The 15,766-nt window shown below is 38.0% G+C and overlaps 1 protein-coding gene across 2 annotated transcripts in view; it reads right to left on the bottom strand.

The window, feature by feature from the left end:
* Positions 1-803: 803 nt before the first annotated feature.
* NTN1 (netrin 1) overlaps positions 804-15,766 on the bottom strand; it is a 136,882-nt gene continuing 121,919 nt past the window's right edge. For both annotated transcript variants that reach the window (XM_026696188.2, XM_087924725.1), the window contains one exon: positions 804-7,000. In XM_026696188.2, the coding sequence (XP_026551973.1) occupies positions 6,672-7,000 (329 nt within the window). In that variant the 3' untranslated portion in view covers positions 804-6,671. The remainder of the gene's footprint in view (positions 7,001-15,766) is intronic.

Below are 15,766 nucleotides of genomic sequence, written 5' to 3'. Positions count from 1 at the left end.
TTTTGAATTCATTTGCAATAAACAGGGACCAGTGATTTGATAGCTTTTAGATAAATCAAGCACAGAAAAGATTGGCTTATCTCTTGATCTCCAGTTAAAATTGATGAATGCTGTTTTCCCAAGAGGTAGTTCTCCTTGGAGAAAAATGTTTAAAACTATCTCCTTGTGATGTGTGTCTCCTAAGTTAAATGTTGAAAAGAAATAATGCATTTTATGGTGGAATATTTTTCTAATGGCATGATAGATTTGTTATAAAATATTTAGCATCATTAGTTTTTGAAATTACATATGAAAAGCTTTTAGATATGTTCACATCTTCACATGTTTTATATTCATTTTTATAACAATCCAGTAAATTTAGCCAAGCTGAGAGAAAAGCAGTCAGTCTCCTGTGTTGAAATGAATTTTGAGCTCTAAAGACTTTCTGGATATTTGCTTGCAGACTTGGGAAACACAGGGCACAACTAATATCAACTGGCCTATTTGTCATAGATATGGAGATAATGTGTGAGCTAAACTCTTTTTTCAGATCAAATAAATAGTGTTTTTAAGCTTAAAATATGTAGTGGATGATCAGAAAAATCGAAACGAAATTGTGCAGACACATTATTTATACAGTGTATATTGGAGTTACCACCAATAGTTTGGATGATAGAATCTCCACTTCTCATTTAATTAAAGGAACCAGTTGCAAGTTAATAATTGACTAGCTGTTTTCAGAAGAGGAGCTCCTGTTCCCTCAAAGCTGAAAAGGGAATTTCACTTTGTTCGTTCTGCTGCAACAGAAGAAACTACCATGGGTAGAAGTTTATAAGAGTTTATTTGACAGATGTCTGGATTTAGTCTTATCAAGTGGATTCTGCACTGTTACATGCTCCATCTGCTTCATTATATCATTCCATCTAACAAATGAAGGTAAAACAAGGGTGGGTAAATAAGAAAATCCACAACTTTTCCCCCCACGTGTCATTAAATATATTCATATATATATATATAACCATAATATATTAGTATGCATTGTAAAGAAACATGGTCGCAAAACTATATGCAAAGGTCATAACTAAGCAACATTTACAGTTTATAATTATTAATAGGAATAATAGGAACAGAGGATTATTATCCCTGTAGAATTGGGGGGTGGGGGAGTTAAGGCCATCAAGGGAAGGAACATAAAGTGGACCAAGTAAAAAGGAGAACAAAGCTGCATTACTTGGGTCTGAATGTTTCAGATGCTTCTCAGAATGGTTTGTGTTGCATTTCTTTTGTTGACATAGAGCCTGGAATATTCTCAAGAGTGCCTCAACATTAGAGATTATATCAGTAGTTTTTACAACCCTCTCCTGTGAACTCTTTTAAAAAAGCTATAAGGCACCAATTGGTTCTACTGCAGATATATATATCTCACTGTGTGTATACTAGTGGTTCTTTTCCCAGCCAGAAAAATAAGATGATTTCCTTATTATTAAAATACGTGTCTTAAAAGTTGCAAAGTTGTCTTAAGCAATGCAAGGTTGCATTATTTTAGCAGGGGTTTAGGAAGCTTTCCAGCTATCTAAGCCATTGCATTTGATAGAGCATTTTTGCTCTATGCTAGGCCCATAACTTCACTTGTATTAAGGGTCTCCTTTGCATAACTCTTGGCCTCAAATAAAATTACCAGCTGAAAATGTAGATGAATCTGGTTATATGCTGTCTCCTGAGAACATATGATTATGTGGTGAGAATTATGCCTCTACCAATAAATGGCCTAAAGTATTGCAATGGATCTTGTTTTATTCTTTTCTGTTTTTTTTTTATTTGAAGCTGAAATTATCTGTTAAATATAAGGAGGTATAGTTATGCATACAAAGCTATATTTACTGTATATAGAAGTACAGAACAAGCCCTTAAACATGTCAAGATAGACACTATTGAACAAACAAAAAGATTTTCTTACTATTGTAGGCAGAATCAGGATTGTTATAATATTTTCTAGAGTATTATACTTTGATTAATATATAGATTCTACACTCTAGCTATTTTACATTTTGTACTAATTCTACAATCAGCCTTGATTTTTTTTCTGTCGTTCACAATTTGCTAGCTGATGCAACTATCACATTTCACTTTTCAAAATATTTGTGTTACAGAAGGTAAGACTTTTTCAACTTTCTGAAACAGATTAGACACCATGAAAATATATGTTTTGTAATCATGTTGAATGATGATATATAGTGGTTATCAATATTTCAAAAAACCCAACACAAATTGCCTCCCACATTTCTGTATGGGATTACAATAATGTCTGCTGCTTTGTAGTCAAGATGCTGGACTTGACAACAAAGGCACTGTCAAAAACATTTTACCAAGATTTGCAATCTTGTTAATCTGAGACATTACCCATTTGTAAATTAAGATAGTTTACTTTCTTTTGAGGTACTAATTATAGGCCAGGTCTGCCCCTCCTCCCCATTTTATCTTGAAATATACACATTCAAGGAAAATCATTGCATCAGACTGCCCAACATATTACATGAAAATTCAGGAATAATTTCTAAAGCAGTTTCATTAAATACTGAACATTACTAGCAAATCAGACAAAGCAATGCACAAGGCCATTAAAAAAAATTTTTTTAGGATTTTATGGAAATACATAACTGACATAACTGATATTTCTGAGTTATTTCTTGAATGTAATAACTATTAATAATCCTGAAAATCTGTGATGTGGTTAATCTTTGTATGCTATTGTTACGGTTTGTATACTCTCTCACACACTCCAGTCTTATGCTTTGTTCACAGTTCAGTTTAGTGCTGTTATAGTATTTGTGGGCTACCAAAGAATTATTTTTTGAAAAACAACAAATCAAATCTTCTGTAAAGTCCTGACTTGTCTTTCGTCAGCATAATCTGGATACCAAAAAAAAAAGCAAAAATAAAATAAAATTCTGCATAAGCAGAAATGACCCAAGTCTTTTGGAAAAAATAACAACTAAGAAATGGGAAAGATACCTCATCACTGCTGCTAATCAGTGTGCAATTTGACTCTAAATAGGTGCCTTGTTTTCATATATCCTAGACAAACAAACTCCAATGCAAAACAGCATAGAGTTTTTCCTAGGACATGACCCAGGAAAGAATTTGTTCATTAATTTAATGAACAATGAGTCAACATAGAAACACTTTTGTTTCTCTTATTAAAATATTATCAGATATAATTAAATGCTTCTTTCTTTCACTTATTTTTTTTATTCATTTCCACACTGCTGTCTGGATAATGGACCTGTTATTTTGTGCCGGAGTAAAAGCTTGGTATCACTGGCTTTGAGTTCTCTGCTTTGGCTGCTAAAATCAACTGGGAATCAATCTATTGATCTTAGCTAGATCTTGAGGAATGGGTATAAAGTGCTCAGCAGTACTGTTCTTCCTCTGAGAAACTTCAACAGCAGATACAGATTATATTGCATTTCTCATAAAGTGGTACTAGATATGGTTGATTCAGAGAAAGTAGCCTGGAAAAACTAGAACTATAGAAATGTTTTAAATGAGAACAAACCAGCAGAAACCAGTTTTAATTAGTTTAACCCCCTATATAGAAACTATTGTCAATTCTGGAAGGCAGTGTGTGTCTCTGAGAACAGTGTTTAGCCTTTTTTGTTACCCCATCATAGCTATCAATATCACAGTTCTGTGGTTTTGACAACAGCTTGCCATTTTCTGCAGTGATGTTTCATGGTTATGGTTACTTTTAAGTCTTGTGGAGTGATGTAGAGTTGCTAGTTACTAATTTTCTGTGTGTCTGAAACTAAAGGTGTCTGTGCACACATTAGAGACATCCAGCCTGCTTTTACCCAATATTCCTTAGTTTTCTGATTGCAGCTACATTGTTTGTGTGTGCCTATATCTGTATATGTATAGTGTATATACAAATACACACACACACACACACACACACACACACACACACACACTGGCATTCCAATAAATACTACAATGAGCTGGAAAGTTACTTTTGACAAGCTCAAATATGCTAGATATCATTCCCATATGATGAACAAGCTGAGAGTAGAAAGTTGAGATGTTTAACTGAGGTTAATCCAAAAAGCTCCAGCTAAACTACATATAAGGGACCTCTATTATCATGAAGTTCCCTTAGCAGATAAATCAAGACTGGAAATTATACAATGTTTGAAAGCTGCTACTTCCTAAGAGAGGCAACTTTTGGAATGACTGATCTCCATGTGTATCATGATGAGTGGGTAAAAACGGGCTGTATCAAAGAGTGAGATGGAAGAATGTTATTTCCTAATAATTACCCAATGTGTAACATTTATTGCAAGGAATAAAATTCAGAAGGGAAATCACAGCCACATATTATGGAGAGAAGTGCCCACAATGTAAACTCCCTTCTCAGTTGGTATTCTACTACTAAAATGTGAGGCTGATATTTACTTTTATTTCCATTGTTTTCCAGACTAAGCAATTTTTGGACCTTGAACATTTTTGAATTCAAATTTCTTCTGGGTTCAAAATTAGAACTGATGGAATCTCTGCTGACACAGACGCCAATGCTGGAAGAATGGTCTATGTACAGGTAGTCCTCCACTTACAATAGTTCATTTGGTGACCATTTGAAGTTACAACAGTGCTGAAAAAAGGAAGTTATAACCATTTTTCACGCTTACTTGGCTGCATCCCCACGGATAAAATCTGGATACTTGGCAACTGGCTCACATTTATGACGGTTACAGTGTCCTAGAGTCATCTGATCTCCTTTTGCGACCTTCTGACAAGCAAAGTCAACAGGGAAACCAGATTCACCTAACAACCAGTTTACTAATTTAACAACTGTAGTGATTCACTTAACAAACATAGCAAGAAAAGTCGTAAAATGGGGCAAAACTCACTTAACAAATTCTTACTTAGCAACATAAATTTTGGGCCGCAACAATGGTCGCAAGTTGAATATTACCTGTATTTTTCTGTCAGAAATTTAGCTGATAGGGAAAAAAGGGAAGGGTCCAGAAATTCCTGCCAGGGTGCAAAGCAATTAAGCCAAGTATTCTCATCTACCATTTACTTCCCTGGTATCTGGGCATTTTATACTTATTCGTCCTTGAGCCTTCCTGGTTTGCTTGCAGGGGAAGTGGAGATTGTATGAACAGAAAGCTCACTTCTTGTGAACTTAATGTGGAGGAGAAAGCCCACTGTCAACTTTTCTGTTTGAGGAAGTGCAGAGAATTTCTGCAGAAAAAATGTGGTAGAATGATTCCCTCATTCTAAATTATAGTCAGTACTAAGTTTGACACATAACAAATTAAAGCTACATATTGTGAGCTCTTTAAAACAAAAGGATTAATTAGCTAGGACTCTTTTTCATCTTTATAAGCAGTAGTAAAACTTCGATTCCCACCCCTCCCTTCTCTTCATCCATGCATGTAGGTAAGATACAAATCTTGACAAATTCAGCCAGTTCATAAGATAATCTGCAGTTCAGAAACATGCTTGATGGAGACAGCGGCACTGTTGAAGTCTTACATGAGATATTAAAGACCACAATCGAGACGCACTAATGTGGAGAGATGGAATTTCATTGCACACTTTCATAAGGCATGCTTCCATGGTCTGGGAGCTGAAATATTAATACAGTGTTATCTCAAGAGAAAAATCAGTATAGGGTCTGTTCTGTGTAACTTTTGCTTTATGCAATTGGGATGAATACCGTTTATTTATAAAGCAGTTATTATTTTGAGATAGCATTTGCTTCGTTGTTTTGATGAATTTAGAAAGAAAAATAAAACTGGTTTTCTTTTGGTGGAGTTGTGTTCACAAATGCAGCACTGCAAGAGGATTTTCTAAAAAGCCAGGTCTAGTAATTTGACCCTTCTTTTAGCTGAGTGTTGACTAGTGTTCCTCTATTGCTACTTATTGGGTATCCATCATTCAACTGTTCCATAAATGCATCCTTCTTCACAATTCTCATCTTCCTTTCTTTAGGAGTAAGTTGCCTTTTTTATATGAACAATAAGAATTTAGTGTACATTTCACACATTTGTGACTGCTCTCATTTACAATGGCTAGTATGTCAGATTGCACAAGCAATTTCACATGTCCTCTAAGTTGTTGTGTAGCAGATGATAGAAGAACCATCCAGCCGACTGTTATACAGTTATAGCCCCATGATCAATTTTTAGCCAACAATCCCATTCGTCCGTTCTCCCTACCAACAGCAATCTGTTTCCATTTCCTGCAAGTGAAGACATAATAGGATAGTTTCTGTCCAATATCGTTCTTTTCAATGACAAGTTGGTTGGTTCTTATATCTGGACTTGAGAAATAGTTAATGTGGTAAACTGAAGGCAGTTCATCATCCTTCAGACCAAAATGATTTGAGGAAAAAGGTGGGGGGGGGAATCAAACTGGAGAACGGGAAGTAGTAACTGATCTAATATTTGTTACTATGGTGAGTAGGGATTTACAATTAGTCTTCTCACTAGTTTTTGTGTGGGTTTTGTATTTATGAGGGCCAAAATGGGCATAACTCACAGATTATTAATTCCTCACTTGTCCTCCCCACCCAGTTGCATATAAATTGCCAAGTGAGCTTCTTGCCAGTGACCCTAATCCCACCTCATCTGCTCTGACTCGGACATGAAAGGATGTGCAGTCTTTCCTTGTCTTTGATCCTCCCTCTAGGCTTTCTTGCATTTCCCCTTCTTTTCTCGTTGCTGGAACTTCCTCAAGCGCCGGGCCCATGTGTCCCTCCACTGTATCACAAGGCTGCTTTTGTCTGCTACAAGGCCATTCTGATCTGGAGAGTTCTCATCATGGCCCAGTAACAAGTATTTCTTCATAGACTTGATCTTGGGACACTTGCAGGCAATGTCCTTGGAGCGTATCCAGAGGATCTGGTCACCACGCCTTATCCGATTCGCCCCCTGCCTGTAAACAGAGATGATGTTGACTGTGAACTTCCACCATTCTGCAGCTTTCTCTGCTTTCAGGATGTGGATCTGGACAGCTGGAGACAGAAAGTCAGGAGACGGTCATTAATGTAATGCATTTTGCACTTTTCCTCAAGATCGCCAAGCACAAGTTAACAGTGGGAAGCAAGATTTGCACGTGTTCACCCATTACGCAGAAATGTAATGTGATTAGGGATTTGGTATGCACCTAATGTTTAATTCCTTGTGCTTGGCTAAAGGTCACACATTCCGTTCAAAATGAAAAGCAGTGCTTCCTTTAGGATGTTTGTACTGAATCGATAATTCGATCTGGTTTATTGATTTAAAAACAGAGTAGCTCTTTAAATTAATCGTTATTTGTGTATTCCTATTTTTAAGAAATATTATATTAAGAGAGATCATATAGCCTGGGTATCATCTTTGGCTCCGGTGTTCACACAGCATGTTTAGCCAGGCCATTCACACATCTACAACACATTAAAAATGAATTTTATCTCTATATGGGTTTTTGAAGGGGAGGGGCATGCTTAGTCTGTTTAGATGCACGTTGTCTGGCTGACTTGTGGTTCAGTATGATGCTTGCATTCCCCCAAAGGCTTATTTATACTAAATGTGTCAAAAAAAAAAATTTTTTTCTGTAAAAGATACAGTAATTCAACCTGGCTGCCCCAAGACAAGAATACATGAGAATATATGCTCAGTCTTTTCCCTCTTTGTCATGCTCTAGAAACTTTTCTTCCTATTTTTCCTTCTTTGTGACCTTTGTGATGGTGTACTGCATTGGGAGCCTAACAATGCTGGGAATAGTTTCTACGTTTCTTTTGCCAATGAATTTGAAGCTTGCTATGAAATTTAGAGAGAGAAAAGTACAGAGAAAAAACTAGGCTGTTCTGACCCAATATGATGAAAGTGGCCCTGGTAACAAAAGGCACCACTTTCATTTTCAGCAAAGAAAAGGGGTGGGGAATCTGAGGAGAAACAAAGACTCACCTGAGACTTTGCCACTTCGTGTTGTTTTGGCTTAATCATGCACCAGCTTCTGAAAAGGATCTCGCTGCACTATATTTTCACAGACTAGAAACCTCATATAGTAGATTTGATGAGATGAATAGGCTGTCCTATTTTATTTTGAGTAGAAGCTAATTGGAACCTCAGAAATTAAGAAGTATACGTAGTAAGGAGGAAGAAGAAATTTGATGCTCCAGTGAAATATTAGAAGGAAGAATTAATCATAAATTGATCAAATAATCTCAGATCTTCAACAGTTATCGAAGACTGGCAAGCAAGCAAGCCTGGAATCCAAAGATTAAACGAAACACGGAAACATTTCAGAAGAGAAAATTGTTATCGCTGTGTAATGATTTGGTGTTGAATTCAGATAGAACTACCTTATGTGCAATTGAGAATACTGCCGTCATTGGTAGCCCTATATTTTACTACACGGTAAGCTACCCAGATGGATGGCATAAAAGCTAATGAATTAACAGCAACATGGGCCTCTTCCATTTTCATCTTTCCTTGGTGAGCAACAGTGGCAGAAATACCTTAAAGTCAGGCGCTCCAGTCAGTCCCCAAAGGCTGCAGTCATTTGTAGGCTTTGCATTCTCTTAGGAGGACCCTGCTTTGGTAATGTCAAGTAGCAGGCAGAATGGCTGACATCAGAGGTGGTATTCATCAGGTTCTGACCAGTTCTGGAGAATCGATAGTGGAAATTTTGAGTAGCTCACAGAACTGGCAAATACCACCTCTGACTGGAGATTTTTTTCCCCTGCCAGGCCCACCAAGCCACTCCCATAGAACTGGTAATAAAAAAATTGAATCCCACCACTGACTGACATACAAATGCCAGCAGTGCTCCAACCCAAGAAAGTGTCTCACGTTCCCCATGCACGGCCATTGCTGCTCTCCACAGAATGCCTTGCGTGCAGAAGCTGTGGGCACCTACATAATTCATCGGTGAGTGAGAAAAAAAGAAGCCACTGACAATTGCCTGGAAAGGAGGAGAGGAATGGCTGGACCATGGGATAGAAATAGATCTCTGAGAAGTTGTTCTTCCTCCCCCTCCCTTTTCCCAGGGGAAGAAGCAGCCCGGCAGAAGAGCAGAACAGCTCTCATCTTGAGGAAGAGCAGCACGCCTTATTCTAATCTGTCTTTTACCTGATGACAGGCCTACTATCCCCTGGTTGCCTGCCAAGAGCTCAAAGAGGCATTTGTCTAAAAGAAAACTTCCAAGCTAGCTGGTTAACAGGGTTGAGAACCTCTCACAGCAGTGAAAAGGAAGCAGCCACCAGAGATAGCTCCATCTGGTTCCACTCATGGCAAAGCTTATCCACTGAGCCTGAACGCTATCCCATTCAATGTCCATCCTGGTAGCAGGGAGAACACATTTGTAATGGCAGTAGCGAGGGGAGCAGCAAGGACAGCAAGCAGCAGAGCCCCCATAAGCAGCTTCATAAGATACTGCTTTCCAGCAATTCTCCCCTCCCCTTCCCCAAGGGAGAAACCCAAAGGAAGTGAGTGATATTTTTTCTTGCCTGGGCTCCTGGGGACACTATGTCTGACATAGGGGTCCAACTTTTTTCTAAATGTATCTTAGATGTGAATATTTTTGAGCGTGAGCAGGAAAAAAGATGGGGTTCCTGTCCTCCTGGTGGCTTGCCAGTTTTACTGTTCAAGACAAACAGTTAACAATTGTAGCTGTATTGTTTTATTTAAATCCCACTTTTATTGAGAAATATTGACAAAAGCCTTGCTCCTATGGTAAAGTTGCCTTTCTCAGAATGCCAGCTGCACTCGCAGCCTAGGCATTCTGAGAACTATTATACGCAAGCAGAAGCTCCATAGCTCTCCTTCTTCTTCTACCCATAGCTCTCCTTATAGCTCTCCAGTGGCGGGATTCAGCCAGTTCACACCACTTCAGGAGAATCGGTTGTTAACTTTCTGAGAAGTTCAGTGAACTGGTTGTTGGAAACAATCATGAGGGCAGAGAACGGGTTGTTAAATTATTTGAATAACATCACTGTAGCTCTCCTTATACTTCTCCTCTCATTTCTGTGAGTTTATGGGTAGAAGAATAAGGAGAGCTCAAGGAAGATGTGTTTGAGCTGAGAAGAGATTTCTCTCCAGAGAAAGGACCATATCAGTAAGAAATAGGTAAGATAAACCTTTACACCAAACACTTATAATCTGGGAAAGTTTGTTTGTTATGATCTTTATCAACTTCGATGTCCTTGCAAGATTTTTAAAGAACTACAGCTGCTAGGAACTGAAGCATACCCAATAAATATACACTACTGAAAGGAGATGGGGGCCACATCCACTTACTAGCCAACCACCAGATGGCACTATAATATAGGCACTGAGAAATTGTCCCAAAGGTGCTTTTTCAAGAGGCAGCTGGACTTACTTGTTTTTCTTTGAAGTTGTTTTGCTTCTCATTCAAGAAGCTTCTTCAGCTCTGAAGCTCTGTATAAATTATATCTACGTAATTCTTTGGTGTATGGAGATTCTCAGTCATCCAGGTCATGGTTGTCCTAAAGGTGCTTTTTCAAGAGGCAGCTGGACTTTCTGGCTTTTCTTTGAAGACATTTTGCTTCTCATCCAAGAAGCTCTCATTCAAGAAGCTTTTTCAATTTCTTCAGAGTTGAAGAAGCTTCTTGGATGAGAACCAAAATGTCTTCAAAGAAAAACCAGAAAGCCCAGTAGCCTCTTGAAAAAGCACCTTTGGGACAACCATGGCCTGAATGACTGAGAATCTCCATAGGCACTGAGAAATTATGACCACTTCCCAAAATGAGAAGACACCACCTACAAACATGCTAACCGTGCTTGGGATAAAGTCCTGCTTAACTCAAAAGATACCAACAGGATCGCACTTTAAATGGCTTGCTTTTTGTCCAGCATGTTAGATGCTGTATAATGTATAAATAAGAATTCTTAATGGTTTTTGTGGTGTGGGAGAAATCATTCTGCATTCAGAATTTTGACCCGTTGAAATTTCAAAGTTACAGCAAAAACCTTTAAAATAGTAATGTTCTTTGAATGCAAAATATGTTATCCTGGTCATATATTAAATAAAGGCAAGGCTATCACTTCCAAAGAATTCTAGGATTATTTTAAAAACCAAACAATCCAATTTTGGTTTCAAAGGGCTATTCAATATAGTCATTTGGGATACCTTCCCATTCCTTCCAATGTGTACAGGTTTAAAGCTGTCCATACTGGTTCTTAGCAGCTATTCTAATTCCTATTATTGGCAACCCCAGTAGCATTTGGAGTGGGGCAGCCTAGACATTTAAATCATAATAAAAATAATAATGCCACTAACTCCCTTGGTTGCAACGGTCATCATTAATTTTTTAATCTTTGAAATGGGAACAGATTTATATAGTTTTTAAATTTCATTTAAATTTAAAAAATACACATCTTCAACATAGCTTTTGTAATTGTGTGATTCATTTTGTCATTGCCTTTACGTGGTTTAACAGGTTTTGCTGTGCTCCTTCCCCTGTGGCTTATGAGCATCCTGGCAGAAGCCGATCTGTCACAGAGATTCCCCCCATTACACACAGGGGCATACAGCGGCAAGAAACTGTACTGTAGTTGTCATCTTTGGAAAATCCTCCTAGCACAAAGCTTTACGGTGTTATATGTTTCACAGAAGAGTTATTAGAATAGCATATGTTTCCTCTTGCTTTCTCTCTGCATTGCTATCCCCAGGAGTTTTGGACTAAAACATGGAACACTTTTTAAAAGTTGTTTGAAAACATTTTTTTTATTTTTTTCCCATGAACAGCTGCCTTTCAACAAAGAAGATGACTAACCAGAGTCTTCATGAAAGAAGGATTTTTTCCAAACAAGTCTGAAACAGGGGTGGTGATCTCACGTTTTGGACAGGAAACCTCCCCCTGCAATTTACCCTCTCTTGCACACCTAAACATGTACACACTTATACACACATTCATTATTTCTTAATAAATATAAGAACTGACTGGTGGGAAGTTCCATTGGACTGTCTGTCTCAGAACCAAAGTAAAATGAAATCATATTCCGGTCAAACTTTGCTTCTGGGGGCTTCATGTAGATAACCACACAGTTTTCTTGGCAATAGTGATTCTCTACTGCCTTCCATTTGTTAGTTTGTTTATTTACATTCTAGTCTAGTCAACTTCCCAGCTCAGTCTACAGTTCTGAAATACCTGATGGCGTCCCATCCAAGGACTTACTGCAGAATGGGACAAGGCATACTGATACTGGGTGACTAATTTCACAAAAAAAAAAAAAGTTGTTGTGCTTTTGGAAATAAATCAAGGTGTGTGTATCTGCCTAAAATACTACAATTCCAACTGCCTAGAATAAAAAGTAGAAACGCATGCATGTTTGCTTACTCACATTTATGTGAAAGAATGGTCTAGAATGGAATAAACAATGCATCAGCATTAAGAGATTAATGAGCCCAGGAAACTGAAAACCTTCTCTTGTCTTTCTCAGTCTACATATAGCATTACACAATCAGTTAAGAAAATCATACCCTCTTTCTACTCCTTTTGGGTAGGACGATTACATCTCAATTGAACAGATGTTAATGATTGCCTGGGATACCAAAGGTTTCCCATACCATATGCTATTGCATTTAGCTTGAACTTGACACTTCTGCTTTTGATTCCTCATATCACTATTTATGAATAAACCATTAGTTGTTTCTGTATGAAAAACCAGCACAAACCAAAGATGAAAGAACTCCCACTACCGCACCATACCATAATAGTATAGTATAATACCATAATAGTATTTCACTGTTGCTCTGTGGTTTGGCTGCGCCTTATATTCTATCTGTCTTTAACTAGCAGAATTTTTAGGATTGATTTGGAATATATGCAATTTGTGGCAGTTTTCAGTTTGCATCTCTTTTTTTTTTTTTAACCAGGCAAGTTGTTTAATAAAGCTGACTTTATATACAGTATGCTAAACAACAGCAAAAAGTGCTTTTCTTCAAAATTTATGAGAATATGTAGCTGAGAATCCTGTAAATAATCAATATATTCTTACTGTTGGTGATGGTGTTGGTGAAGGGATTTGCATTTGCATAATCCCTACCCTGGTGCTTTCTGATACGTTTGCCTGCATCTTCCAGGAATCCCTTCTGTTAATCATAGAAAAGATGATAAAAGGACCTGTCTTCTCCCATTGATAAATTAGAGGGAGGCAGCCAAGTGAGGAGAAAGATTTGATCCTTTCTGTCCTTCAATTTTGCCTTCTTGGTGACCGCAGGGCAGGATGGACAGTCACACAGATGCTCTCGATGAAACATCAGCACTGTGTGAGCTCTTAAGGTTGAAAATCCTACCGAGGTCTTATGGTTAAGAGAAGAAAAATGCCACAAATGGAACAATAACAGTGCTCAGCCACTTGGACATTTTTTTCTTTTGAATGGAAGCAAGTTGAATTGTTATGTCTCACTGTAATGCTACAAACAAGACAAGGTGATTTAGCATTTCATGATTCGGACAGGTGGTGGGTTGGTGTGGACAGTTTATTGACAGCCATAATCCAAATTCTCTTGGCCTTCAAGCACTAATAGCCTGTACTTCAAGTCCTTGAAGTTTTGGTGATCCTCAATCTAAGAGAATGGTGTAGAATGGGTTGCCAACCTCATAATTTTAAATCTGGGGGACCTAATATGAATTTTGACTGACAGTGGCTTGCTGACATTGGTGGGAGAGAGAGAGAGAGAGATCTGATCTAACCTTTCTCTCTCTCACACACACACACATACATACAAACACACAGGCAGGGGTGGGATTCAGCTGGTTCTGTGGGCGTGGCCTAATTTGTGGGCGTGGCTTGGTGGTCATGTGACTGGCTGGGCATGGCTTGTGTGTAAATATTATAAATATTTATGTAACCATTGCATTTTTTTATTAAAAAAGAGCAACATTTATCCAAAATCAGGCAAAGCAGGCAGGCAGACTGAGTTGTTCACAAAATCACAGATTAATTTAGAGATCTATGATTCTGCAATTGGCTACCTGAGTCTGTCACATAAAATTTGCTTGCAAGCAAACTCACAAAATGAACTCACAACACACTATGTATGTAAATATCATTTTTTTTAAATTAAAAAAGAGCAACTTTTACCCAAAATCAGGCAAAGCAGGCAGGCAGATTGAGTTGCTCATAGAATTACAGATTCACTTAGAGATCCATCTATCTGCAATCAGCTACAGTCCTAAGGAAGGTTCGGCTCTGCAGAGCCGAAGATCTAAAGATTAGCTAGAAAGCAAGAAATGCAACGATTTCCTGCTTTCTAGCTAATCTAAATCTCCTGGCACAACAGAACAGCCGATGGTCGGGGGGGGGGAAGGAAAAATAGCAACTTAGCAGGAAGTTTGCCAGGTAAGGAGTGACTGGGCGGGAAGGGTTCCCACGGGCCATGTGGGCAATGCAGCCTTGTGTTCCTGCACAGCCTGGATTAATTGCTTTGGGGGGTGCTCTGGGGGTGACATTTCTCTGCAGACCACCAAAATTTTCTTGTGGACCACCAGTGGGCCATGGACCACTGGTTGCCGACTGCCGGTATAGAATCTCACCAGAATTGTGTTTAATCTTAGGATTTTCTAATCTTTTTGCACTGGTATTTGGATACAGCTGGTTAGAAAAGGAATCCTCTAATGAAATGAGAATCAGACACTGTGCAACAATATATTTACTTTACTTTATATTTACAATATACTTACATTTCCAAAATGCTTGAGTGAGCTAAGAAAGGCTTAACATTTTTTGAAGAGACAGTCTGTCAATGGATTGTTGGGCTTGCTATCTTTAAGGCTGTGCATAATAAGTCTGCCTGTCCTCCAATCCTGCTATGTCTCCTAAATATTTGACACCCTATTTTTATACTATAACTCCTGTAATCCTAAACACTCTTCTGATTTGGTTTGATGAAACTGGGGAACTGCAAATATGGAGGGCTTCATATTTTGCAAGTCTGCCATAAAATGTCAAAAAATGATGGAGAAATAGAGATGTAAGTACACAATTGGCAACAGGACTTTTTAACTAGAAGGCTGTTATGTCCCCATGGACAACAGTTGCTTCTCTCTTAGTTTTTCAGGAAGCTGTGATGTCCTCAGTATGTCCCACTGACCCATTGGCTTGTAGTGGCTTTACAAAGTATTAGTTAGCTATGAATGATTTTTTTCCCACACTTTCCAAAGTTAGGAGCTCATTTTCCTGCTGCCTTCCTGCTATAGTTAAGCAAAGGAATTCATTTATGTCAGAAGTAAACCAGTGTTGGGATATGCCAAAATAAGATAGTTTGGAATTAAATTCTCTTTAAATGTTCCTGGTCTTAAATATTTGAACAAAATATAACTTGCTTGTGAAAGTTTGAAATATAACTGAGAGGGTTTTCCTTTTGTTTGATTTTTTTAAAAGACCACCACCTTTGAATCAGCAAATTAAAAGGACATTAAAACCTCAATAGAAACTAGTCTAGATGATAGCACCTCAATTCAGCACATAAGGGAAATAGCCATATTCAATCTAATTAGGGCTTTTTAGGATATTCAGAGCTGTTATCATCTTGTAAAGTTCAAGAAAACAGTCTTCTAATTGGCTTCCTGCTGGGAAATCCATAAAAACATCTTCATTGTCCTTCTGGGTAACCTATTCTGCAGTTTCACAGCCGGACTTTTTTTTCTTCTCTTTTTAATATTGTGTCCTTACCTAAAATATGGTTACGAAAACTACCATGCCACTAGCACATGAAAGTGCTGTTAGGAGATTTTGCTCATAATAAGCATAAGCCGGATTTTGCATTT

Source organism: Pseudonaja textilis, chromosome 2, assembly GCF_049901715.1.
Source record: "Pseudonaja textilis isolate UNSWEBS1 chromosome 2, rPseTex1.2, whole genome shotgun sequence".
NCBI lineage: Eukaryota > Metazoa > Chordata > Lepidosauria > Squamata > Elapidae > Pseudonaja > Pseudonaja textilis.
Note: the sequence above shows the minus strand (reverse complement) of the source record. Positions and strands in the feature narration are given on the sequence as shown.